Raw genomic sequence first — 26,975 nt, forward strand, 5'->3', positions numbered from 1 at the left:
TGAAATCTAACGAGGTCTGGCGGCGCAGTGCTGTAGAAACACTTATTTAAACTTGAATTACGGGTTTGCAGATGCTACTGTTGGTTTTTGTTTGAGGTTTGTTGTTTGGGGGTTTTGGTGGGGGGGGGGTTGGGTCGGGGGTTCTTTGTGTGCCGTACTCTTTTTTTCCCCCAGAGTATTAACGTTGAATTGGAGGACAAGCAGGAGAGCCGTGGCTCCTCGAAATTCTGCAACACTCCCGTATCCCGATTTTCTGGCGCATGCGTTTCCTGCGCGAGGACAAAAAACTCGTATAATCTCCGCAGTGCCAACACTTTTTCCCCCCTTCTTCTCCTTTTGGTAAAATATGTGACGTTCTCATTTCAGGATTACGCCAGTCAAAGGGATATGAGCAAGCAGCTTGTGAACAATCCTGAAGCGGTGGCTCCCGGACCCAACGAAGGTGCGGGAGTTGTAAGAACCGGCCCCGAAAATGAGCCGCAAAACGCCCCTCTGCAAGCCCCCGCCAGGCTTCCCCGCTCACTCTCCAACGACAGCAAAACCTTTCTCTCCGAAGAAGCGAAACCAAACGAGTTGGAGAGGACCAAAGTCGGGATCTGCAAGCTCAGCAGCACCCCGGTGCAAGCCAACTCCACCCTCCGGAGGGAATCTGCGGAAACCTTCCCCTGCAAGCCGAGCCCCGGGGCAGGGACCGCCGGGCAAGCCGCGATCCCTCATTGCAAAATTCCCGCTTTGCAAAGCGCAGACGGGGACGCTCCTGTGAGCCTCGGTAAGAGCACTCTGGAGCAAAACAACGCCAAGGGCGCCTGGGTGACCTTGAGCCAGAGCACCGTGGTGCTGGGCGCAGATGGCAACACTTCTGTTCTCCCCGGCAGAGCGGAGGGGGTGAGTCGTCTCCCTACAGGTTTTCCTTCCCTCGCTTCAGCTCGTGGGAGGTCTTTGCCACTCGGCTCCGATTTGGGGTGGGAGTTCTAAAATCAGGTGCAGATGAGTCGGGGATGGGCCTACGCCGCAGGGAGGAGGGAAGGAAGAAGGGGAGAGCGGATCTTAGATCCAGTGCGGGTGCTAGCCATGCAGTAGCGGTACCAAGGAGCATCCTGCGTCATTCCCGTCGGTTCCTGAGCCGTGCCTGTGGGTGCAGCGCGGCTCTGACCCGCGCATCCTTACACATCACATGAGGTCTGCTCCTGTCCCCAGCAGCACACGTGAAGCGTGCCTTGTCCTTCCCCTCCTCAGGCTTTTCCTCCTGCCCAAACCCCCGGGGAGCTGCGTGGCTCGGGCCCCATAACCAACATTTGGGCGGAATAAAGCAGCCCGATGCCCTAAGAGGTCCCCGGGAGGGGATGCCGCCGGCGGTGCGAGGCCGAGCGGGCGCCGCTCTCCGCTGCCCACGCTGTCCCTCTCCTCCTGCCCATCCGCATTTACCCTGGAGCCGGGTGCTGCTGCTGCGGCAAAAGCCATTTTCACTTCTCCTGGCTCTGCTGGGAACCGGCGCTCCCTCCTGACCCTCCAGAGGCCCCCGAGGGCTTCCAGCCCCCGGGGAGGCGATGGGACCTCCCTCGCAAAGGGGGATCAGGAGCCGGGAGACCCTCCCCGAGCGCTCTGTGCTTTAAACCCCTCTTTCGTGCACTTTTTTCCTAAAGGAGAGGCCTGGCGGGGGAGCGGGGTGCGGAGGCTCCCCCGGCCCGGCCGCTGCTCGCAGGGGCTCCCTGCGGTGAACCGGCAGCACGGCCGCGCTTGTTTGCTCAAGTGGCTGCTTTCCCATCTCTCTCTCTTCTCTCCCCCACCTTTTTCCACCCTTTTAGGAAGACGATGTGGGGGATGAAAATAAAGCCCGAGGGAACTGGTCTAGCAAGCTGGATTTCATCCTCTCCATGGTGGGTTATGCAGTGGGGCTGGGCAATGTCTGGAGGTTCCCGTACCTGGCCTTTAAGAATGGGGGAGGTATGATGGCTTTTTCCTGTCTCTCTACCTGCAGTACCGTACGGGTCTGAGCCAGTCCCAGCCTTTTTGGCGGGGAGAAACACGAGGGAAGCGGGGTCGGCGGCTTCCTATTGCCGGGCAGCCAGCCCCGGGCTGAGCCGAGGTGCGGGGGCATCTTCAGACCATCAGAGGCGCTGGGTGAAACAGTTGACTGCTTGAGTTTGTTTTTTTTTTAAATTTTATTTTTTTGTTTGTTTGCCTTGGGTGTTTTTTTTTTTCTCTTTTCTTTTTGGTTTCTTTTCTTTTCTTTTTTTTTTTTTTTTTTTTTTTTTTTTTTTTTTTTGGGTGGTCGCCGCTGGAAGCAGGAAAGCCCTGCCGAGATTTCCTTAAAAGGTAGCGCTTTCCTTACAAAACACCTGCAATTGGTGCTGGCCGGAGAGGGAGGGAAATGAAGAGGCGTGTTGAGCGCAGGGGCAGGGCTCCGGAATCCCCCTGTCCTCGGTAACACCCAGGCTCTGAATCCGCAATCGGTGGGATGGGGAAAGAGGCGGGACTGTGGAGTCGGGATAGCGACAAAAAGACGTTTGATCCCGAGTCGAGACATCTCGTTATTTCTTGAGGCTTGGGGGAATTGTTTCAAATCTCTCCACGATCCGATTGAAAAATAATCGTTTGAAATAGAGTGAATGTCGATCAGCTGAATAGAGGAGAGGAGAAGCTGGGAGAGGGGCTCTGCCGTTTGTGGTTTACAAGGACAAGGAGAAGAAGTTTATTTGCAGGGGTTCTCCCACCAGAGGCTCTCACTGAAACGGAGAACCCGAGGATGTTACCGGATTGAACCCTTGCAGCTGTAAACCCCTTCCCTCTTGGAAAGGGCTCTCAGCTGAGGGGAGTGGTGCTGTGATCATGGGAAACACTTATGTAGAGCCCGTAACAACCATGTTCTGGGAGGGAAGAGGCAATTTTTAAGAACTCTTTTAAAATTGTGAGCTATTTTTTTTCTTTTCGTTTTACACGTAGAAACTTCTAAGTGGGAGGTGTTAATACTTATTTAGCAATAATGAGTATTTAGCGTCGGTAGAAAACGCTGGAAATGTAGGACGCTGACACTCTATCTTCCCCCCTCCACCCCTTCCTCCTGCCCCGTCGAGGGAATCGATAACAAACCGAAAAATTTTCATAGAAAAATGTCTTGACAAAGTTGTCCCCAGTATCACGGGGTGATTCAGGTTGCTCTCTCTTCTCTCCCCCCGCCCCCCAAGGTGCGTTTCTCATCCCCTATTTGATGATGTTGGCTCTAGCTGGGATCCCCATTTTCTTCCTGGAAGTCTCCCTGGGGCAGTTTGCTAGTCAGGGCCCCGTGTCGGTGTGGAAAGCCATCCCGGCCCTGCAAGGTGAGCGGGGCAGGCCCGGTTCGGGGAGCATGGACCGCGCTGCGGCTCCCGCATGGCTTCAGCCGCCGCTGCGCCGCATGCCGCGGGCGCTCCGTGGCCGCCTCCATCCCTTCCTCCATCCCTTCCTCCATCCCTCCATCCTTCCCTCCATCCCTTCCTCCATCCCTCCATCCTTCCCTCCATCCATCCCTTCCTCCATCCCTCCCTCCATCCTTCCCTTCATCCCTTCCTTCATCCCTCCCGCAGCGGGGTGGCCGTGTCGCTGTCGCTGTGCCCGAGGAGCCGATGCTGGGCAGACGCCGGGCCCCGCCGCCGGAGTTAATGGCTTTTCGTGCTGTCCCCTCCCGTGTCCGCAGGCTGCGGCATCGCCATGCTGATCATCTCGGTGCTGATTGCCATTTACTACAACATCATCCTCTGCTACACGCTCTTCTACCTGTTCGCCTCCTTCGTGCCCGTGCTGCCCTGGGCTTCCTGCAACAACCCCTGGAACACGCCGGACTGTAAAGATAAAAACAAACTTTTGCTAGGTAAGTTGGGACACGCCTATACTCTTCTTTTATTTATTTATTTGTTTGTTTGTTTTGGTTTTCAAATCTGTGGCCCCGGTGGTTTTCCAGAGGTTTCTGCAGCTCAGCTGCGCCGCTGGGAGATGCCAGAGGAGACGGCGGGTGGCCGCCCTGGGGAGCGGTCCCTTCCCAAACCGGAGTCATCTGTGTCCCGTGGGCACTTCCCTCTGCTTTTATTGAAAATTTTCCTCACCAAGCATAAATTAGATTTGTCAATTTTAATGTTTTAAAAATGCCGATTTCCCCCCCCCGCCCCCGAGGAAAAATCTGTGTAGGCAGCAAAATGCCGCAGCTGGCAGCCTGGAGTGTCTGCTAAAGACGGATTATTTGTCTTTAGAGAAGCTTCCCTTTAACGAAAAAAAACCAAAAACCCTTTCTGCGAACGGTCCCAAATACACAACGACATGAAAACGGAAAAAATTTAATCTAGTTAACGACCTTTTGGGAAAGGTGTCGGCAGCTGAACAGAAGTTCAAGTAATTAGGTGTGATCTAACGCATTCTTGTCATTTTACAACAACAACAAATCTGTGCGCTTTATCTTTCTGTTCCCTCACCTCATTTCTTCCTAGATTCCTGCATTATTGGCGACCACCCAAAAATACAAATCAAGAACTCTACTTTCTGTATGAGTGCCTATCCAAATCTAACCATGGTTAACTTCACCAGGGAAGGAAACAAAACATTTGTCAGTGGGAGTGAAGAATACTTCAAGTAAGATCTTTCTTTGTTTAGAAAAATTACGTTGCTCTTTCTGTAAAATCCATTGGAACAGGCAACAACATGGCTTGGAAAACCAGAAATACAGTAAAATACAATAGTGAAGGGCAGCAAATGATGCCTTTTTTTTTTTTTTTTTTTTTTTTGTTGTTGTTGTGCTTAGGGATGATGGGAGCTGAATTCAAGCACTGGATTACTTGTTTTCTGTTCCTGTGGTGCTTAGCACAGCTGGGGTGTTGGCCCATGCCCGGCAGTTTTATCTACTGCTGCAATGCAGATAAATAAAATAATACATGGTGAGAATCACTGGAACCATCTAGAGAAACTGCTGAGGACACTGAGGCAGAACAGAAAAGGAATTTGCACTGAATTACTGCCTGTGGTTGCTTTCATGATTTTTTTTTCCCAAAAATTTAAAATTTCTTTTTGTTTTTCCCTTATTCTTAGGTACTTTGTATTGAAGATTTCAGCAGGGATTGAATATCCCGGTGAGATTAGATGGCCCTTGGCATTATCTCTTTTCCTGGCTTGGGTGATTGTTTATGCCTCCCTTGCTAAAGGAATCAAGTCATCAGGAAAAGTAAGAACTATATTTGTGATTGTACACTCACAAGAAAGCAGGGTGCTGGGTTTTAGGGACTCACAGTCTCATTTAAGGGATGAATTACTGAAAATATTTTTGGTAAATGACTAAGTATTAATTGAAATGTGTTTAATCTCTGTGTTTTCCTTTCTAGTCCAAACAGAAAATATTTTTGTTCGACGTTTTTTTCTCTAACCTTCAATAAATTTAAAATTAACTCTTCAACTGCACTCAGCAGTGGGATGGCACAAATGGTAGTTTCCAGCCTTCCCTTTTCTGCATGGTGTTCATAAAAATTCTGCAGTCATCTCATGTTTCACTGGAATCTGGGAAATTGGGATATAAATTAAGGTGTTAAGTAACATATTTGAAAATCAGAACTTTTTAAAAAGCTCAGTGTGTGTGAGCAACACAACTAGGTATTTCTTGGGATAAAGATGGTGGAAATGGAGATGTGAATTTTCTAGAGCTGGTCACAGGGTTTGAAGCCATCCCTTTGCTTCTAGAAGCTGACCTCATCTCTTGGGAGGTTGCCTGGCAATTAACAGAAAATCCAGGGACTCAGAGTGCCAGGGGAAAGTTGAGATTTTTTTTTTTCCCCCCTTACCCCAGTGGGATAGGAAAAAATAGAGGTGGTGAGGTCCTGGCAGGGGTTGCCCAGAGAAGCTGTGGCTGCCCCATCCCTGGAAATGTTCAAGGCTGGGTTGGGATGGTGCTGCTCCAGGGGAAGGTGTCCCTGCCCATGGCAGGGGTTGGAATGAGATGATCTTTCAGGCCCCTTCCAACCCAAACCATTCCATGATAGAATTCCATCATGCGTTGTGATAGGACCAGATGTCGATGTGAAAAATATTTGTAATTATTTTGTATTGAATGAAAAGCTGAACTGGCCATAATCCAACCATTTTGTTTGAACACAAAAACAAAAGAGCTGTGTTCTAGATAATTATTAAAATGTTAAACACACAGCCACTGTTGTTTATTTAGACATCATGATGATGAGGTCTGTCTAGCTAATTTCAGACTTTCCTTTTTTTGAATTTGGACTGTAGCTATCATCATGGTGATATGCAATTATTAAGACGTACAAACAGTAATAAAAATTCTTTAGGCTTTTTTTTTTAGTTAAATACAGAAAAACATAGAAGAAAACTACAGAAATGTGTTACTGAATGGCATTTCTCGTTTCATTTCCACTGAACTGTGAGAATTCCCTTTGGGAAATGATCAAAAGTGGGATTTTCCTTTAGCTTTAAATTCCCATTGTTCCTCTCCAGATGGAGAGAGGAATCTTCTTCCCTTTTCTGTCTAGAATTCCAGCTCTTACCCCTGTTATTGATGTTATTCCTGTTCCCAGCAGCAAGAAGAGCTGTAAAATTTCAGATTTCCAGGGAAACAACCCTGCTGTTTTCTTTAGTTTATCCCATGACTGCTGTCTCTGAGATTAATCTTCTGGCAAGAGTGGCATTTCCATTTCCCCTCCTCTCCTCTCACCCAAGTCATCCCTTCAGTAACCTTTCCTCTGCCCTGTGCAGGTTGTGTACTTCACAGCTACCTTCCCCTACGTGGTTCTCATCATCCTGCTCATAAGAGGAGTAACTCTGCCTGGAGCTGGAGATGGCATCTGGTACTTCATCACACCCAAGTGGGAGAAGCTGATTGATGCTATGGTGGGTTTGCTATTGCACTCAGAGCTGCTGGGGGGAATAAATCCCAGATCTCTTGGGGTCTTCTGCAAGCATTTTCCCCGTGCAGAGGTGGTGTTGTCATCTGTGGGAACTTGTTCTTCATTTTACATGGGTAAAGTATTATTTAGGGTCACTGGCAGAGAAAACATCAGTGTCTGATGCAGGTTTTCCCTCTTGAGTTGTATTTTTTGTTTCTGAATGTATTTGAATTGATATGTATCAAACAATATAGTTTTTATATTTGTGTCTCCCACATACAGCAAGGTTTACAGTGTCCTTCCATATGGACTCAACAAGAACAGTGCTCCTTATCAAATGGGCCTGATGTATTTAGTGGCAGGATTTTGCTTTTAAATACTCTGACATCCGTGGTCTGATGCTCTTTCCTGAAGCTGATGCTACTTTCTTTCCTGCTTAGGTTTGGAAGGATGCTGCCACTCAGATTTTCTTCTCCTTATCTGCAGCGTGGGGAGGCCTCATCACCCTCTCTTCATACAACAAATTCCATAATAACTGCTACAGGTGTGTAAGAGGGAAATAGATCTGTGTTATTAAACGGCTTTGTCCAAAACCAGTTACCCTTCATCTTCCAGAAATCTGGTTTGCAAGACCCCTATCTCTTGTCTTTTTCTACCTTATCTTTTTGTCCCTGTTGTTCCTTTTGTCCTTTTTTCCTCTCTGGTATTTTTTCTCTTTTCCTCCCTTCTGTTCCCTTTCTTTCCTATTTTTTTTTTTTTTTGGTGTGTGTGTGTGTTTTGTTTACATTTAACCATTTTTGGTTTTGTGTAGTTTTTCCTCTCCCTGGGTCCTAATCTGCTAATCTCATTTAGGCTTGTTAAAGTTCCTGCTGGCTCCCCACGTTCAGAGCCAGGAGGCTGAGGTGGAAGGGCAGCCTGGGATGTTTCAGGAGCTGTGAGCAGTGAGACAGAATCACCTGGCAGCTCTGCTGAAGGAGCCCATGAGCAGAGTGAAACATGCAGGATGTTAACTTGCAACTTCCATTTATGTGATTCTCATGATTCTCACACCTCCTAAATGCTCTTTCTTTTTCCAGTTACTCTGACTGTGGGTTTACATGCAAAAAGTTACTTCATGCTATGAAATCTGAAATCAGATTTGAGAGCTGTTTTTACATGGGAAAAAGTCATAGTGGGTAATTTTGCATGCAAAATCTGCCAGCTAAAATGTCAGCAGATGGAAAACACAAAAGCAAGTGGCATTGGTGGAGTGCTTCCCTGCTATTTTAAAGTCAGTCTGAAGCAAACCTTTGCCAATTCTTGCAATGCCAGAGGTGCTGATTCAGGACAGCCAGCAGCACGCACAGGGACTCTCCCAAGAGGATGCTCAAAAACTTTCCCCTGTCAAGACTTCAAAGGAAACACTCCTTAGGATTTCCACTGCCATCTCCTATGGCTTCTAAGTACAGAATACAAAATATTTAAAAAAGAAATGGATGAGGATATTAAAAAGGAATAAAAAAAAATTTTTACTAGTGCTCAAAAGTAATTTAATGAAATTATCCCAAAATATGGATGAAAGCTATGAGTGTTGCATACACAGTAGCTCCCACCCAGCAATCCTCTGGGTCCTATGTTTGAAAATGCTATTCCTGAGCCTTTTTTTGTTTTATGAATAATTACAATCAGAATATCAGGGGGAAAAATGGAGGAAGCATCATGCTACCTTTCTGCACTAACTTAACAATCTTTTGTGGAGTTTGGAAGGTCTTAATGAAAATTTTGAAGGGAATACATGGTAATGAAGTATAAAAAAATCACAGTTCTAATACCAAATAGACGCTTTACCTGTGTCAGGGAGGGATGTGAGACACCGAAGTAGAAATAATTAGAAAAAGTTTAGTTACTCCCAATATCTTAAATTTTGCAGCACGACCTTGAATATTGAAATGAAGTATGACTATTTTCTCTTTCAATGTCTATATTCGTTGTAATTTTCAGTTACACATTAATTTTAAACATAGTCCAAAATCTACAATTGCAGTAAATTTACATGAATTGACTTCATAATGAATACCTGAAATATTTCAAACCTATCTAGGTTTTGGAAGAAGGTTTAAACATGATGATTCCAAGCAGCACACTGTCTTTTTTTTTTTTTGTGGAGACCCAGAGAATTAACAAAACCATGCTCTGTTGGACAATCTAGAAGTTTGCCAGCTCAGTGAGGTTCTTTGACAGCTTTTCAAGTTGTGTTTCATTCTCTTCCTGACAAAAAAATAGCAGTAGAAATAAACAATTCTAGCCAACATAACCCCCCTAAACATTTAAAGTGAGGGATTTGTTTTCCTGAAGACGCAGTAGTTTATGGGGAAGTTCTCAGGACGTGCACATTGTTAAAAGGAAAATCAAGAATGCAATAACTGTGGGTGGAGCTCACAAGGGCTGGTTTGCTGTCAAGCCTTGACATGCCCAGCCTGGTAAGATGTTCAGCTGTAGATTTCTTGAGATTCCTTTGGTAGTAACAACGATGGAAAAATGTACCAAGGAATCCTCCCTGCGCTGACAGGAAGGTGATCGAGCAAGCTCTGCAATGTACAGAAAGATTAACCCTGGAATTCTGTGTATAAGCACAAGAAGGACAAGACAAAAATCGTTTCACCTGGGCAGCAGTGGTTAGTCCACACCCAGTACAGAGAGCAGATGTCCTTGTGAGGCCAAGAGTTAGAAAATGTGCTCCAAGTCGAGTCCCCATGGCTGTCTCTGTTCTTCAGAGAGGCCAGGAGCAGATGTGCTTGCCCTCCTGCACAGCCTGTGGTTCCTGCACAGCACATGGGTGATGGGAGCTCACAGGGCTGATTCCTGGTGCTGCTGTGCAGACTTCTGTGCTCTCTGATCAGCCTCAAAGGCACCTGATGAGTGCAAAAGTGTGCCTTCACCAGCCTCCCCACCAGCTGTGTGTGCTGATGAGAAACTCCTGAAACACAGGTACAAAACCTCCCTTGTGTGGTTCCCAACAGGCTTCCTGTGCTTTCTTTGCAGGGACACGCTGATAGTCACGTGCACCAACAGTGCCACCAGCATCTTTGCAGGCTTTGTCATCTTCTCAGTTATTGGCTTCATGGCAAATGAACTCAAAGTGAATATTGAAGCTGTGGCAGACCAAGGTAGGGCTCACTGGCATCTCATTACTCAGGCAGGCACCCCGTGACACTTCCAGCTCTGTTATTAATGATCACAGATATTTGATGTATGTATCATTGGTATTGGAGGTGGGCATGATGGCTTCAAACTGCTGTGGATTGCTCAACCACATGTGGGCATTTCTGCACAGGAAAAGGCAGCCTGGGAAGTCAAGATTTTAGTTAAAGCCTCTTGATCACTTGTTTGGCAAGAGAAGGAAGGAAGTTGAGACTAATTTTAAATCTTTGTGTAAATGGCTGGTGGAGGGTAGGGTGGGATGGTCCCTTCATGTAGTCTAAGGGGTTATTGGCCTTCTCATTGGTCTCTGCTGCTGTTTGTCAAATCCTCTTCAAGGCAAAAGTTATCTCTGGTGGTTGGGATTTTGGATGAGAGGAGGGTGGGAGAAATCTGGCACGAGGGGTGGACTGTGCTTCTGAACTGCGGGGAGCAAGGAGGTGCCTCCCCAGAGAAGTAAAACATTTCTGAAGAAGTGATTAGAACACCTTGGTCAGTGAAGAGAGGTGGGGATCTGAAAGGTCTTAATTGGTAGAGCTGAGCTTTATTGGTAGAGCTGAGCTTTATTGGTAGAGCTGAGCTTTATTGGTAGAGCTGAGCTTAATTGGTAGAGCTGAGCTTTATTGGTAGAGCTGAGCTTAATTGGTAGAGCTGAGCACCACTATGGCAAGGAAACCGTAGCTCTAAGTGCCAGTCATTGCCACAGCAACTCCAGGGATGAGGACTCCACCACCTCCCTGGGCAGCCCATTCCAATGTTTAACCACCCTTTCAGTGAAAAAATTCTTGGTGATTTCCAGCCTGAGCCACCCCTGGCACAGCTTGGACCGTGTCCCCTTGTGCTGTCCCTGATCCAAGGGAGCAGAGCTCAGCCCCACCCGGCTGCACCCTCCTGTCAGGGGCTCCTAGGAGTAATGTTTGCATTAATATTTTTGTTTCAGACTTTACCTCCCTTCTGGAACCAACAACAAAAGCAGCCCCAAAATCTGAATCAGGCTGCTCTCACCAAAATGATTTGTGAGGAGTTAGAGCTAAAGGAGCTGCAGAGGAAGCTCCCAGGAGATGCAGAGAGGGGATGAGAGATGGGACTGCCAGGCAAGGTGGGGGGAACACTTGGCTCAGTTGGTGCATCTCCCTGGAGATGTGAAATGTTCAGCACAGGAGGTCAAAAACCCTTTTTTGCTGAGTGCTCGGTGGTCTTGGAGTGAGCAACTAATCCCAGGCTGGAGCTCTCTGTCCCCAGCTGGGATGTGGGGACAGCTGTGAGGCTACTGGTAAGAGCCTGTTCAGATAATGTAAAGTTATTTCATGGGGGTGAGGCTTTGCTGCTCTCCATGACAGGGGGAGACAAAATTTAGTGAAGTCATAGAAGATGAATCTGCAATAGGAAGGGAGTGAAGAAGAAGGGTAATTGTGGACTGAGGCAGTGCATTGCATAGCAGTAACTAAAAAGCAAACTCGTGAAAGGAACAGCCCTTCTCACTGCCTAATTATTATTTTTTTAAGTTCTAAAGTTGTATTTCTTTTTGCAGTGAAGGAGAAAAAAGCCAAAATGATGATAAAGCCTGATCTCCCTTCAGGTTTCCAAAACCTTGAATGAAAATGTTAATGGAAATATGAAGAGTTTTTACATTTTTCCTTTTTTTTTTTTCCTCCTAAATAAATAACCTGAAAAACATAGTATGTTTTTTTCATTTAGAATTTTCTTTTCAGGAAAAACTCATTTATCTGATGATCAAATAAAACACGGAGGGAAAGACAGCACCACCTCTTTTTGTTCTACTCTCTGATTAAGAACATAGTGTAGTTGAAAAATGTTATACCTTAGAACAAAAGTTCAAGGTAATTTTACTTTTTAAGACTTATGAAATACTTGGAGTTTTCCTGGCTTTAATAAAGAGTTCATACCCACCAAATCTTGGAAGATGGAAGGAATGGGAGCTTGCCTCCCTGTGACTATTCCCTGTGGTTGGATGCTGCCAACACACCTATGTGTTATCTAGGAGAGCTATGAGGGGCTGGCCTGGAGACATGCTCATATTCTATAATTTAACTTTTCCTAAAGGTGTGATTAATGGGAACTCATTATTTGAGACCTAATTAAACTTCTATGTGCAGGCAGTGAGTTAAATGGAGCCCTTATGTCCAACAGTCAAGAAGAAATCTTTAATTAAGAGATTAAAGAGGTGTTTGTAAATACAAAAATACTTTTTCCACAGCAAAAAGTAATTTTTTTGCATCACATTTTAAAGGAAGCAGCACTTACTGAGCCTTGGCTCATGGCATTTGCATCTCACCTGGCAGGAAACATCTCAGAGAGCTTGGGGTGGGCATCCCTTCAGCTGGGAGGAATAGAGAGGAGCTGCCACCTGCTGTAAGGCTGCCCCCACAGCCCTGCAGGCTTTGCTCCCAGCAGATCTGAGCACTTACAAATGTTCTTTATGATCAATAGAAAGTAAAGCCCAACATATAAAACAAAAAAAAACAACCCCAAAACTCCCTCCTGCCCCCAAAACAAACACACAAAAAGGATGGAAAATTCCTGATTTAGGCTTAAAAAAATTCCATCTCCTTATTCCTTGTGCTCTGCATTATTTTGGGTTTTCTTGTAGCTTTTTTTAGAATCACAGCAGTTATTACCTTCTGTCTGGTATCAGGTCTGGGCGTGCTTTATATTCTCTCCTCATTTAACAGTGTGGCTGTGAGTTGAAGAGGAGTATTTGCATTTCCATTGGTGTTGTAGCACCGAGGTGTGGATGTTTGCCGTGGGTTGCTAATTGGCAGGGAAGCAGCAGGAATGTGATCACAGAGCAGGACAGAAACATTGCTGCAGCCTGCAATTCTTGCTAATTTTTAGAATATTTGTATACTGGCTGAATATGCATTCTGCTTGGAAAGTTGGACTGAGTGATTGGAAATTTGCAGCGTAAATAGAAATTAATCAGGTAATGCTAAACTCTGTCATGTTTAAGCCTTTTTGTAAATAGGAAAGATTGACTCTAATAATCTTTATTTTTCTTATTTCTAGGTCCTGGGATTGCTTTTGTGGTTTACCCAGAAGCCTTAACTAGGCTGCCCCTCTCTCCCTTCTGGGCTATAATATTCTTTTTGATGCTTCTAACTCTTGGATTAGACACCATGGTAAACTGCTGTCTTTTCCTTTTGTTTTTCCTATTTATTTGTTTGGAGGACTGTGGGACTGATTGCTATTTCCCATGTGAGCAGTGGCTCCTGAAAAAAGAGGAGTGCAGTGGGGCCCTCGATGCTGAAACCATTTTGGCAGAGCTTTGCTGCCGCCATCTGAGCACTTAACACCTAGATGAACTAACACTCTGTAGTGATGTTTTCTGTGCAGTTGGAGCGTTCTGTGAGCTCTGAAATGAGCCCTCTCGTTTGGTTTTCAGTTTGCCACCATCGAGACCATCGTGACCTCCGTGTCAGACGAGTTCCCCAAGTACCTGCGCACGCACAAGGCTCTCTTCACTCTGGGCTGCTGCGTGTCCTTCTTCATCATGGGCTTCCCCATGATCACTCAGGTAATCACCCTGGCTTTGGGCATCACTGCCTGGCCCCAGCCCCCCTCTGCTGGCTGCTTTTCTCCTGCAAAACCTTTAGCTGAATTCTGCCACAAGTGACACATGCTGAGTCTGAAAACCTTATTTAAAAAAAATAAAATTATGGGTGCTCTGACTGAGATATTCTTAAAAGACTTTGCTGTTCAAATCTTGATGAGAATCAGGCCTTGAAAATTTTCGCTAGCCAAAATAGTACTGCAAATTAAGTGTTCAACTCACACTGACAGAGGGCAGGGTTAGATTAGACATTAGGAATTAGGAAGGAATTCTTCCCTGTGAGGGTGGGCAGGCCCTGGCACGGGGTGCCCAGAAAAGCTGTGCCTGCCCCTGGATCCCTGGAATTGTCCAAGGCCAGGCTGGATGGGGCTTGGAGCACCCTAGGATAGTGGGAGGTGTCCCTGCCCATGGCAGGGGGTTTGGAATGAAATAATCTTTAAGATTTCTTCCAACCCAACCCATGCTATGAATAAAGGAAAAAAAACCCCAGTTTTGAATGTGATATAAATATGCACACCTGTTTTGAGTGCCTCTCCTCTGAGATTAGACATATACCGATGGTCTCTGCAAACTGGGGAGTTAATCCTGGAATTCCCATCTACCACTGATAAACTTCAGTGTCTTCTTCACTAACACTTTCAGCATGATAGATAATTTCAAGATGAGATGGACAAAATCTTAATATTTTATTCATCCTTTCACCCCTTTTTTCTTTCTTTTTTTCCCCCTTACCTCATCACCTACTAGCCAACTTTGCTGTTCTAAAGCCCAGGAAGGATTCAGTCCTTTATTCACTTGAATTCTGCTGCTTCACTCCATCATGGAGACAGGATATTAAATCCTTTCCAAACAGATGAACTGGACTCATTATTATGGTGGTTGTGCTTCCAATGGTGATTTTGTTTTTGTCCTGGTATTGTGCGGTTTGAGACACTGCAGGTGGAAGTTCTGACCCCAGTTCAGTCCTTCATCTCAAAGGGCTGAATTCAAAGCCTTCCTAAGCTGTGCTAGCTATCAGAATCAGGTGCACCCTCTGCTTTTTCTTGCTGGCTTTGGTGTTCATTCAGCCAGAAGGAAGAGTCTGGAGCACAGCATGAGCCTGGGTGTGTGGATGCTGCCTTGGGTCCTGCTCCTCTCCTCTCTGCCTGCCCCAGGGCCACGAGTAACCTTTCCTCTTTCTCTCCTTAGGGTGGAATGTACATGTTGCAGCTTGTGGACACTTATGCAGCCTCTTACTCTCTTGTCATCATTGCCATCTTTGAGCTTGTTGGAGTTTCCTACATCTACGGTAAGAAAAATCGTTGTTATTGGGCAGCAACATTTTAGAAAATGAGAAGTGAAATTCTTAAGGAAAGGAGTCATTTTTCTCTGTAATAAAAGCCCCAAAATATTCTTATTTTGGACAGAAGCATGACAGGACTTCAGGATACCTTTAAATGCATGTATTCAGAAGACTTTCTTACAGTCTCAAGTAATTTTCCACCAATAGATCAAGGATAAGAGCATGAGAATAGAGCAAACATTTGCTGACTCTTTTCCAGGGGTGCTTTTGTGCTTCAACAGTTTTAGGGACAGAGACCTCCTGAGCCACTAGAGGTGCCTTTTAAGGTGACCCTAGTTGGATGCTAGGGTCACCCTAAAAGCACCCAGAGCTGCTCTATCACTTCTGCAACTGGACATGGGAAAGAAAACATCACAAATGTTCACGGCTTGAGATAAGGACTGGGACAGATTGTTCAACCAATACTGTCATGGGCAAAACAGACTCAATTTGGGGATACTAATTGCATTTATTTCTAAGAAAAACAGAGCAGGATAATGAGATAAAAATAAATCATCATCATCTTACCCCCAGCCCTCCTTCCCTCCCTCCTTCCCAGCTCTATGTCATCCCCACAGGAGTGCAGGGAGATGGGAGTTATGGTCAGGGTCACAGCTCCTACCAGCATGGACATCCCAGCATGGGCTCCCCTTTCCATGGGCTGCAGGTCCCTGCCAGGTCCCTGCCAGGACCCTGCTCCAGCCTGGGCTTCCCACAGGTTCACAGCCCCCTTTGGGCATCCCCCTGCTCTGGTGTGAGCCCCTCCATGGCTGCAGGTGGATCTGTGCATCCCTGTGCTCTCCATGGCTGCAGGTGGATCTGTGCATCCCTGTGCCCTCCCTCCGTGGCTGCAGGTGGATCTGTGCATCCCTGTGCCCTCCATGGCTGCAGGTGGATCTGTGCATCCCTGTGCCCTCCCTGGGCTGCAGGTGGATCTGTGCATCCCTGTGCCCACCCTCCATGGCTGCAGGTGGATCTGTGCATCCCTGTGCCCTCCATGGCTGCAGGTGGATCTGTGCATCCCTGTGCCCTCCCTCCATGGCTGCAGGTGGATCTGTGCATCCCTGTGCCCTCCCTCCATGGCTGCAGGTGGATCTGTGCATCCCTGTGCCCTCCCTCCATGGCTGCAGGTGGATCTGTGCATCCCTGTGCCCTCCATGGCTGCAGGTGGATCTGTGCATCCCTGTGCCCTCCCTCCATGGCTGCAGGTGGATCTGTGCATCCCTGTGCCCTCCCTCCATGGGCTGCAGGTGGATCTGGGCATCCCTGTGCCCTCCCTGGGCTGCAGGTGGATCTGTGCATCCCTGTGCCCTCCCTCCATGGCTGCAGGTGGATCTGGGCATCCCTGTGCCCTCCCTCCATGGCTGCAGGTGGATCTGTGCATCCCTGTGCCCTCCCTCCATGGCTGCAGGTGGATCTGTGCATCCCTGTGCCCTCCATGGCTGCAGGTGGATCTGTGCATCCCTGTGCCCTCCCTCCATGGCTGCAGGTGGATCTGTGCATCCCTGTGCCCTCCCTCCATGGGCTGCAGGTGGATCTGGGCATCCCTGTGCCCTCCCTGGGCTGCAGGTGGATCTGTGCATCCCTGTGCCCTCCCTCCATGGCTGCAGGTGGATCTGGGCATCCCTGTGCCCTCCCTCCATGGCTGCAGGTGGATCTGTGCATCCCTGCAGACCCAACACAGCATTACCAACTTTTGAAGACTTTTTCCCCATATGCACTTCCAACTTCCCTTCTTCTTATTTGTCCATAATGCAGACTCCAGACTCTGCAGCTGCTCAGGATGATTAATTATCCACAGTGATCACACCAGTGATTTGATCCCTGTTGATGTACATTAAATTGTGAGGAAGATCCTCAGCTGGTATGAAACAGTGCAATCATCACAAAGCTGCTGTAGTTCCAACAATTGATAGCAGCTGCTGGTGTGCTCCCAGACTTGCCAGAATCAGGAGACTGATTCTTGGAAATGTGAAGATCTTCCCACATACCATAAAAAATTAATTTATGCCTGGAATGGAAGGCTGTTTTTTCTGTTGCTGTGGACAGGAATGAATTATATAGGAATGAATTATAATATGAATGAATATTATTATATTAATCAGCTAGGCATAAAAATCCAAGATGTTCTGCTGAAGCTGCTTGTGTAGCCACTGCCTTTGGGTTCTGGCCCTTTTCACTGAGAACTTGTGTCTGCCTGTGTTGTGGAGTCCACTCTAACAAAAGTGCTTTTCAATATAGGATAGGTTTCAAATCATGCAGAATTTGGTGCTGTTGCTTGAGAAATGAATATTATAGACAGGACAGGGAACCAGCCCTTCCTTGTTTTCTCTGGTTTCATGGAAATTCAGCAGTGTATTTTAATCTCCATTGACATCCAATTCAGTGAGCACACCTGAGAGATGGGCTTCTCAGCCAGACATGACCAAGGGAGGAATTGTTACAGAATATTATGGAAATACTCAAAGCACAGAGAGAAAAAGTTGATTTAGGCCAGTCATGTTTTGGTTGAACAAAATTCTTCACTTTTTTAATGTCCCTGGAATGTAAATAATTCAAGTAGTGTTGGTTCAGAGGTGAAATGAAACCCAGCTTCTCTAAAATCAATGCAATTTCATAGGCAGTGATGAGTGGGAAGGCTTAAAAAGATTTTAAGGGTTTGCTGGGGATTTTTTTTGCCTTCCTTCTCCTCCTCCCTTTGCTGACAGCATGCCTGAACCATGCTGTGCTAGATGTTTTCACTTTTCATGGCCACCAGCACTGAGAGCATCACCTGGGCTCTGCCAAATATTGTCCCCTTCAAAGCAAACATTGCCCCCTATTAGTGTGACAGAGAAAAATTCTGTGTTTAAAATATTTTTAATATTTTAAAACCTGCTCAAATCTGTAAAATTTCTTTGCTCTGCATGATTTTAAATGAGGATGAAGGTGAAGAGGGAGCAAGAACTGGCTCTGTTCCTCCTCTGAACACTGTGTGGCAGAAGCACTGCAAACCAGCCTTTGTGGAATGACATCTTAGTGGGTTTGGAAGAGAAAACTGCTCTGGCCAGTGTTTGCTTTGCCTAGCAATTCCAGAATCCCTTAAAGCATTAACACTTATGAAAAACATAAAGAAATGCAGATATAATAACAGCTCTGCAAAGGAAGGGCCTGAATAGAGGAGAAGGCTTTTTTAGTGAGTTATTACTTCAGTGTAATCAGATGTGGAAAAGGTTTGACAAATTACCAATTATTCTTTTTATGCTTTCTGTGCAACTGATTGTTCATCAACAGATGTTGGCAAAACCTTGGCTTCAATCTATTTTAAAGGAATTCACCCTTTGCTAGACTAAGGAGCTTCCTTTCATTTCAGTAAAAAGGAAAGAAATTAAAATCATTGCCAGTCTAAGTACCAGAGCTGCTTTTATTGTGCTAAAGCTGCTCTTGTCAGGACTGGGCACAGAAATACACCTTGTGCATTTGTGATTTGTGTGTTGTAAATGCAAGCAAAGCTGCTGCTGGGGTTCTGTTCCTTCAAGCAGTGCTTAAAATTGGCATAATACATTTTCAAGGTCTGACAACTGCTGTTTTACACTCCACTGCCACCTCTCTCTGTGCACTTGTACTCTTCATGGCAAGCAGGTTGGCACAACAGTGGCAGGCGCTTTTATGATGAAATAAAGTTGTCTTTAGTTCTTGTTACATGTTCTGCTCGCTGAGCTGGCTGAGATTTTTAAATTAAAAAGAGACACACGTGGTTATTTCCTTGTAATCACTTATTTTTCAGTAGAGTCAGGGCTTCATAATACAATCAAATGCACCTTTTTATTTCACATGCTGGTTTACATGTTCATTCTCCAATTGTTTAGATTATGATGAGTGATTAGTAAAGAATAGCTTAGAGGTGGGGTATTAATTTAATCACCAGCATAATTCCCACTGTTGCATTTTGTAGCATGAAGCTAAAGACAAAAATCCCTGTGTCTGAGTGAGACACTGCTGGAAACTGAAAATACACGATGGAAACTTTGTTTATGCTCCATCCAGAACTGCTTTTTGTCAGTTTGTTTTTGGGAAGGTTTGTGTCAGTGAGTGGAAACTGCTGCTGTGTATTTGTAGGAAACATTAGTCATTTTGAACGTTTTACCTGTAGCAGAAGTAGTTGTCTGGCTGGGTTTGCAGTCTCCTGTTAAATGGATTTGATATGTCAGCACCTGTGAATACATCATTCTGCTTTAGAGAGGGAAAAATCAGATATGGAATATCATGTCTTGTTTAGTTCCCCGAGTTATTCAGCAGCCCTGACTGATCTGAGAGAGAGATCAGATTTACTAAGATCTGGGGAAAAAAGTTGGTGTTGTGTAAACTCAAATATCCTTTGCATTTTTTCTGTGGAACTTCCACTGGGAAGAGATAAGTAATGTGTCATCCCTCTATCTGTTATGCACGTTTGACTCTTGAATTGCTAATATTTAAGAGTGCCTTACACTGTGAATACCTACTGACCACTCCTAAAAGGAATTCCTTTTTTTATTTTTTAAATTGGAGTTTCAAACAAATCTGTGCAGGTTTTCATGAAGCTAGCATGAATTTGGGAGGCAGAACCCCCTGGTAATTGTCCAATGAGGTGTCCCTTCTTTGCAGCAGCAAGTGTGGCTGAAGCAGACCCTTTAAATGAGATTTGAACTTTGTGGAAATACCCATCAGCCTGTACCTTGTGCTGCTGCAATCAGTTTCAGAGCAGCTTTGCTTCCAGCACAGCACAGGGATGGCTGCTCTGTGAGCAGCTCCCTCACACTCACTGCAGGTAAATGAACCACAGGGACAAATCCTTCCATTGCTGCAAAAATCTCCTCCCAGGTCCATATCCCACAGTCACCTTGGAGGGTGCATTTTGTCCAGACACACAAACTTCTATTACAAAGCAGAGCAGGAGCCAGTTAGTCAGCCTGGTGCTGAAGTACAGGGGTTGCATGGGTCATAAAAATTACGTGTATTTTACACAGAAGAGGTTGTATTAAGAAGAAAAAGAGAAAAAGAGGGAAAGAAAATACAGAAGGAAAAAAAGTGACCTCTGAGTTACCTCGGCTCAGTTTTCTGAGCTTGCATCCACTGCAGATTTTAATTTTTTCCCCTTCCCTAAATAAGTCCTTGCAGTACAGTTTTCCTGTTTAATTTCTGTGCTTCTCTCCTCTGTCCCTGATGATTGCAGGGTTCTTTAGCTCTTCTCTCCCAGGCTGGGTGCCTGAGCTGGGTCACTGTGTGCTCACCCCCCTGAGGGGCTGCCAAGCATCCCCCAGCCCTGCTGCCTTCTCCTCCTTCAGAAGGATGATGGACCAATGCTAGTGTTTCCCTTTCTTAATTCTTAGAACAATCAGCTGGATAGATTTATTTCTCCTTGATAGCAGCAGAAAGGCTTCCAAACCAGGCAGATCAAGCCAGGGATTATCCCTTCTTACACTCAGCAGCTGACTCTATGCAATAAGGAATAAAGTAGTTTATTACTTTTGTTACAAGCATTTCTTCCCTCACTCAATGCCTTTTCTCCAGTATTTAAGCTTTCCCCACCTCATGCAAGTCAGACAAAATGCTGCAGAATAATGCTTTGCAAAATTTAGGTAAAATTGGCCCAAATTTTGAACATTTATGTGAACAGATGGGCTCTGACGTCCCTCTTCTTATTACAATTAGGAAAGCTGGAATCAATTTTAGGTTTTTTTAAAAACTTTTTGATAAATTACCAATGATGAAATTGCTAATGACTAACTCACTAACAACCACCAGGGAAGAGCAGCTGCTGACCAGCACACCTTTCCTGTCACGTGGCATGGCAGGAAGGAGCTGCAGAAGGGCTGAAATGTCATTTTCCAATCTTGCACGCTCTGTTAACCCCAGTAACCTCATGAAGGTTAACGTGTCAGCCGACCTTTTTGTTCAGACAACATTGGATATCATTCCAAATATTTACAGGTGCTCTTTAGGAGTTTTAAGTATCATTTATGCACCAGGTGAAAAAGAGCAGGGCATCACCAGTTTCAGTGCTGAGCTGCAATCCAGCAGGTAAAGAGAAGCTGAAACATCACCTGTGCTGAAGCAGGTTTGCCAATATTAATAAGGCTGATCTTGACAGGGGAATAAAACAAACAGACAAATAATTGCAGCTCCCCAGTACTTATCAGTACTGCTTCAACACAAAACACACTGAACACCTAATCTCAGTGTAAAAACTCACCTGTTTAATCTCTAAGATGGAAATATTTTATTGGAATGGTTCCCACTCTGTTAGTCCCATTTTTTTGCTGTGTAGTTAGATCCTCCAAAGGAAGCTTTCAAACAAAAATGTGGAGTTTGTTTTCATAGTTAGACACAAGGGAGGGCACCAGAGCTCTGTTGCACACTGCAGCTGGTTTTTTCACACCTAACTGCTCTTCCATTTGCTGTTCACAGGATTGCAAAGATTTTGTGAAGACATAGAAATGATGATTGGATTCCAGCCAAGTAAATTCTGGAGAGTCTGTTGGGCATTTGTTACCCCAACTATTTTAACAGTAAGGAAAAAAAATATATTAACACCTTCTCTGAAGAGTTTTGCTGGTTTTTGTTCATTATGCATGATGTTTCTGGGTGTTAGTAGCTAGAACCTGGATGATAGCACATGTGCTGTTGCTGTGGGTATGTAGTAGAAACTGTAAAAAATGGTGGTTTGGTGGAGAGGGAGGGTGAGTCTGCCAGGAAAATGGTGGCTTTTTCCTGGCCATGCAAAATGCTGCTGTGGCACACCACTGAACTGCAGCATTATAGGTTATTGTATAGAAATAGATAAATATAAAATAGATAAAAAGATAAAAAATATATATTAAAATATAAAAAATATAGGCAAAATATTTAAAAATATTAAAATAGGTATTATAAATATATAATAGTTATAATTATGAATAGAATATTCAGAACTATAAATATTGATAGAAATAATATGTAATGTAGTGTAGTGTAATATAATGTAGTGTAGTGTAATATAATGTAATGTAATGTAGTATAGCGTAATGTAATGTAATGTAATGTAATGTAATGTAATGTAATGTAATGTAATGTTATAATATAATATAATATAATATAATATAATATAATATAATATAATATAATATAATATAATATAATATAATATAATATAATATAATATAATATAATATAATATAATATAATATAATATAATATAATATAATATAATATAATATAATATAATATAATATAATATAATATAATATAATATAATATAATATCTGTGTGTGTGATATTTATGTAGGCACAGGGAAAAGACAAGATCCTCCTGTGTGCTGTCAGACTAGGAAAACAGGAACATGAGCTGTTTTATTGGCTGGTGTGAAAGGGATGCTCTGGAAAGGCCGAGCGGGACTGTCCCGTCCCCGGGCCCGGGAGGTGGCGCTGCGGGACAGCCCTGAAAGGAGCCCTGAAATCTAAAAACGCACCGATTTTGGTCTAGTTTTGCTCGTCTTCCTATTTTCCTTTCATTTTTTATTTCCTCCCCTTCCTTCAAATTCAGTTAGCATTTGCTTCACGTTTACGTCTCCATTTAATAAAACAAAAAAGCCGTGTTCTCAATTTCACCATTGCCCTGAAAGTTTTTTCAAGTCCAGAGGACCAAATCCAATACCTGTATCTACATTTGCCATCTAGGGCTTCCTTTACATTTTAACCTACGTGCAGATACAATCTGCTATCACATATATATGGTTTTTTTTTTTGGCACAAAAATGAAATAATTATTTTAAAAGCTTTCAGCCTGACAAATCAGCAGAGAACAGCAGAACCTTCTTTCCCCAGCATCTTCTGTTTGAGTGCCCGTCCCTGCCCTTGGGCGTTTTCAAGCCTGAACCCCAGGTGCAGCGAGGTTCTGCATCCCTGCAGAGTTTTAAACACTCATCATTTCACAGCAGTGAAGTGTTAAATAGTTAAATGCTGAATAGTTCCTACAAGTCAGACAATCCCAGAGTGGTTGGAAGGGGCCTTAAAGCTCATCTCACTGCTCCCCCTGCCATGGGCAGGGACCCCTTCCACTGTCCCAGGATGTTCATCCATCCAACCTGACCTTGGGCACTGCCAGCGATGGGGCAGCCACAGCTGCTCTGGAAAAGATTTAGTTTTCACAGACAGGAATGCCTGTGTGAAGGGACCAGTGAGTTTTGGTGAGCTCCACAAAATCCTGAGTTGTGAAGAAATGAAGTTTTCTACAGTGAGAATGGTTTCTCCAATGGGTAAAATGAAGGTAGTCTGCTTTTCTTGCATAGATTTTCTTTACCTGTCGTCTGCACTGCGCTCCAGTATTGCTCTGTGTGAAAACCAGGTAGCTTTATCTTACCCACCTGTTTGATTGTGACAATGCATGCCTACAGTTTGCAGATCACTTTTAAAAAGTTTGAAGACATATTCCAGTTTATAGTTTTAGGATCACATCAATGGTATTTATCTTCTTATGTTGTTCCCTCCAAATGCAATGTTGAGTAAACTTACAGTGAGGAATAAATTGACACTGATCAGTCATAATTCAATTTTTATGCAATGGAAAAAGACAAAGCAAAACCAAGCAATGAATTTTTTTTTTCTGTTATTGCCTCTGTAAAGCAAATATTTGATACATTTGGATAGCCTAATATTAGACTTTCATTAGACTCCACATCTCTGGAACTAAAGCTGATCATTTTTATATGTGCCTTCACCTAGTTATACTTCTATAAATCTTCTGTGTGCAATTACTGCAAGCACAGGCATTTTCCAAAAGTTACTGAATTATGCACAAATGTAAGCAGATGTATTGCTGTTCACACAGTAAGTGAAATGGAGAGCTTACCATAATCACATTAGGTAAAACTGCCAATAGACCATGTAATAAAGCATGTTACTCTAGGGACAAGATTCTAATTTCAATTATTCTGGCACAAATACAGTGATTTTTGTGGGATTCTGCAGGATTCCCTAAAAATTCATTAGATTCAGCCTCTGACCCATTTATTAGAGCTTGTGGCAGCCCCCTGCCTTAAGTGTGTGTGCTTTTACCTGTATTCCATGGGCACCAACTCTGTGTGTGTGGATACCCACCCCTGGTGGCACAGCAGGCTTGCTTTGCTTACTCAAACATATTTGTTTTCCTTTCTTGTTCCCAGTTTATTCTCTGCTTCAGTTTTTACCAGTGGGAACCCATGACTTATGGAGCCTACCACTACCCAGGCTGGTCCATGGTGCTCGGCTGGCTGATGCTGGCCTGCTCAGTCATCTGGATCCCAGTGATGTTTGTGATAAAAATGCATCTAGCCCCAGGAAAATTTATTGAGGTAATCCTTCTGGCTTTTTTGCTGTTTAAAAATATGGCCACAGGAGACTGTATCTTTCATTTTCATTGATTTTTGTGATATTGAATGTCTAATACTGCTCAGATTGCTTTCTGGTAAACCAGTTATTGTGTTGCAAAGAGATGCTGAGTTGATTTAAATTGTAGACCTTCTATTCTTAATTTTTCAAAAAACGTGGTCCTAAATTGTGGAGTGCTTTGTTTTATGAGCTCTAGATAAATTTTATGAGGTTTTGTATGGCTTTATTGGAAGAAAGTTGTTCTAGATTCGTGGGCCTTTTTGCAAAAGCAGCACACAGCCCCAGAAAGCCTCAGCTGCTGGTGTGTGTCGTGCCCAGGGAGCCTGGCACTCCATCAGCATCAGGAGAGGTCAGTCAGGAGCTGCTGTGTGCAAAGCTGGGTCCTGGAGTCACCCAGGACGAGCTCCACGAGGCTGTGCTGAAGGCCAGGAGTCAGCTGCAGAGCAGGAAGGCTTTCCATGCATCTCAAGCTGCTCCTTATAAAACCCAGCTGGCAATCTTTGCTTTCACCTTTCAGCTCTTTCTTCTTCCTGAATTAGCTGATCCTTTCTGGCACCCGGGCTTAAAATAATTCCAGGTGGCAATTTGTTTTTAATTTTAGGTTATTTTGTTAATTTCGCTAATTGGATTCCCGACACTTTCCCCCACTGCTTCAGAAATGTGGTGGCCACCTCCTTCTCTTCATCCCTCAGTCCTGTCCCTGCCTGTCCCCCCCCCCTCCCTGGCTGTTCCCATCCTGCTGGCTCCTCAGTCCCTGGCAGGAGGAGCAATGTCAGCATTTCACCCCTTGCTTGCCTTGCCCCTGTTTTCTGGAGGAGCTCTTATTTTAGGTCTTTGAGGCTTTCTCAGTTCTGCCTTTTCATCCCTGCCTGCTGCTTGTGCTGCTCCCACCTTGGGAGAAGGAACAGACACTCACTCCCCTTTCTGGAGCTGCTTTTACAGTTCAGCTTCCCTGCGAATCCCACCGGGGCTGTTTCTCGCTTCAAAAAATGAAAAGGAGAGAAAATGTACTAAAATAGTGTAATCTTTTTGGTCTCTCAATATGTCACACTGCACATGCCTAAGGGAAAAGACCACGCTTCTCTGCTACCCACAGAGCAAAGGAATTTTGCAGGAGAGGGATTTTCAGAGCGGTGGGACACCCCAGGGAGAGCAAGCAAGGAGCAGACCACGAGGCCACTTGTCTCGAGGGTCTTTCAGCTCTTGTGTAGAGCAGACTGCAGGGCCTGGCCAGGAGACAGCTGTCCCTTCTGGAAATGACCAAATGTGGAATTAGATCTTCCTCTTCCTTGGCTCGTCAGCTTCTCTCGCTGACACAAATGGTTCTGCCTCAAAACTTCTCCCGTCTAAAACTGGCCCACAAACTGCCCACAAAAATGGGGTGTTTCCAGGTGTGCACCCAAGAGCTGGATCTGTTTTGAAAGGGCTTTTGCTCAAGATATTTCTGCTGTAGTCTGGTATTTCCTCAATATTGAGTCTGCTGCATAAAATTATTATGGTTGATTTGGGAGGTAAAAGTTGCAAACTGGTAATTAGGCAGAGATTAAAATAACTGATAGAGAGGTCTGATTCACTTTATTAGGTAATAAACATATAATTGTTCCCTCTTAAGTCATCAAAAATATGTTTTCTTTCCTTTTTATCAGTGAATGCACCAATCAAATTATATGTTCAATAAAGAACTCAGTGGAAAGATCAGAAAATTTTCATTGTTTGCCAGGTTGACATCTTCCTCTTTCTCTTCTCCTGCAGATAGAAACAAAACATTTCATCTCAAAATGAAAATCTTTCATAGTGATATACTACTTTTTGGTCATTTGTATACCTTGGGGAAATATGCTAATTATAAATCCAATTATTCTAATGCACTTACCCACTGCTTAGACCATTGGGCGAAGTAATTGTGCACATGTCCTTCAGTAGGAGAGCCTGACAATCTGCAGCAGTGGCTCTGAGCTCCCCTCACACGGTGTGGGGTACAATGTACAATTAAAACCTGGGCACTCCATCCCCTGCTAGTCTTGAAAACTTTGTGCAAAACAAACGCCGAGCAGCAGAGCGTTGCCAGGCTGTCAGCAACAACCTAAAGTGAGCCCATCCTGCCTTGATTCTGCCCCGTGGCCCCCAGTGAGACTCTCCTTTCTCTCCCCTGGCAGAGGCTGAAGCTGGTGTGCTCCCCACAGCCCGACTGGGGCCCCTTCCTGGCCAAGCACCGCGGCGAGCGCTACAGGAACATGATCGATCCGCTGGGAACCTCCTCCCTGGGGCTGAAGCTGCCAGTGAAGGATATGGAACTGGGCACCCACTGCTAATAGTTACCACAAAAGGCTGCCAATCAGCCTTTTCTGATTCTTTTTTTTTTTTTCCCATTTTTTTTTCCACCCACCGCTTCTTCTCTTCCACAGTGCCTGGAAATGGTTGCTTAGGAAAGCAGGGCTTGCTGTTGCATGCCATAGGGGAGGGAGGCCTAACTAGACCACTTCAGGTGTGGGTGATGCCTGTGACAGGTTCTGTACCTGGGGACGCAGCAAAAGCCCTGTGTGTGACGGGTGACACAGCCAGGCGTCGGCAGGGGACGCGGGAATGAACAAAGCCAAACCAAAAAATCTTTGGAGGAAATGAGGTGTGCAGTGTGACCCGCTTCCCACGAGCACCCCTTGGAACAGGTGGCTGGGATGGGACTGGGATT

At 44.9% G+C, this 26,975-nt stretch overlaps 1 protein-coding gene across 1 annotated transcript; it reads left to right on the forward strand.

Moving 5' to 3' along the window:
• Window positions 1–387: 387 nt before the first annotated feature.
• Window positions 388–26,682, forward strand: SLC6A5 (solute carrier family 6 member 5; the record flags this gene model as incomplete). Its single annotated transcript, XM_084207524.1, has 15 exons — window positions 388–885; window positions 1,806–1,944; window positions 3,186–3,317; window positions 3,674–3,847; window positions 4,458–4,599; window positions 5,053–5,185; window positions 6,724–6,858; window positions 7,295–7,398; window positions 9,876–10,000; window positions 13,059–13,171; window positions 13,435–13,566; window positions 14,791–14,890; window positions 21,350–21,450; window positions 24,082–24,249; window positions 26,443–26,682. 15 exons carry the CDS (start codon window positions 388–390, stop codon window positions 26,596–26,598), a joined length of 2,352 nt encoding a protein of 783 aa, XP_084063650.1. The 3' UTR covers window positions 26,599–26,682.
• Between the last annotated feature and the right edge of the window lie 293 nt (window positions 26,683–26,975).

Source organism: Fringilla coelebs (assembly GCF_963513975.1).
Source record: "Fringilla coelebs genome assembly, chromosome: 6".
NCBI classification, from domain to species: Eukaryota; Metazoa; Chordata; class Aves; order Passeriformes; family Fringillidae; genus Fringilla; species Fringilla coelebs.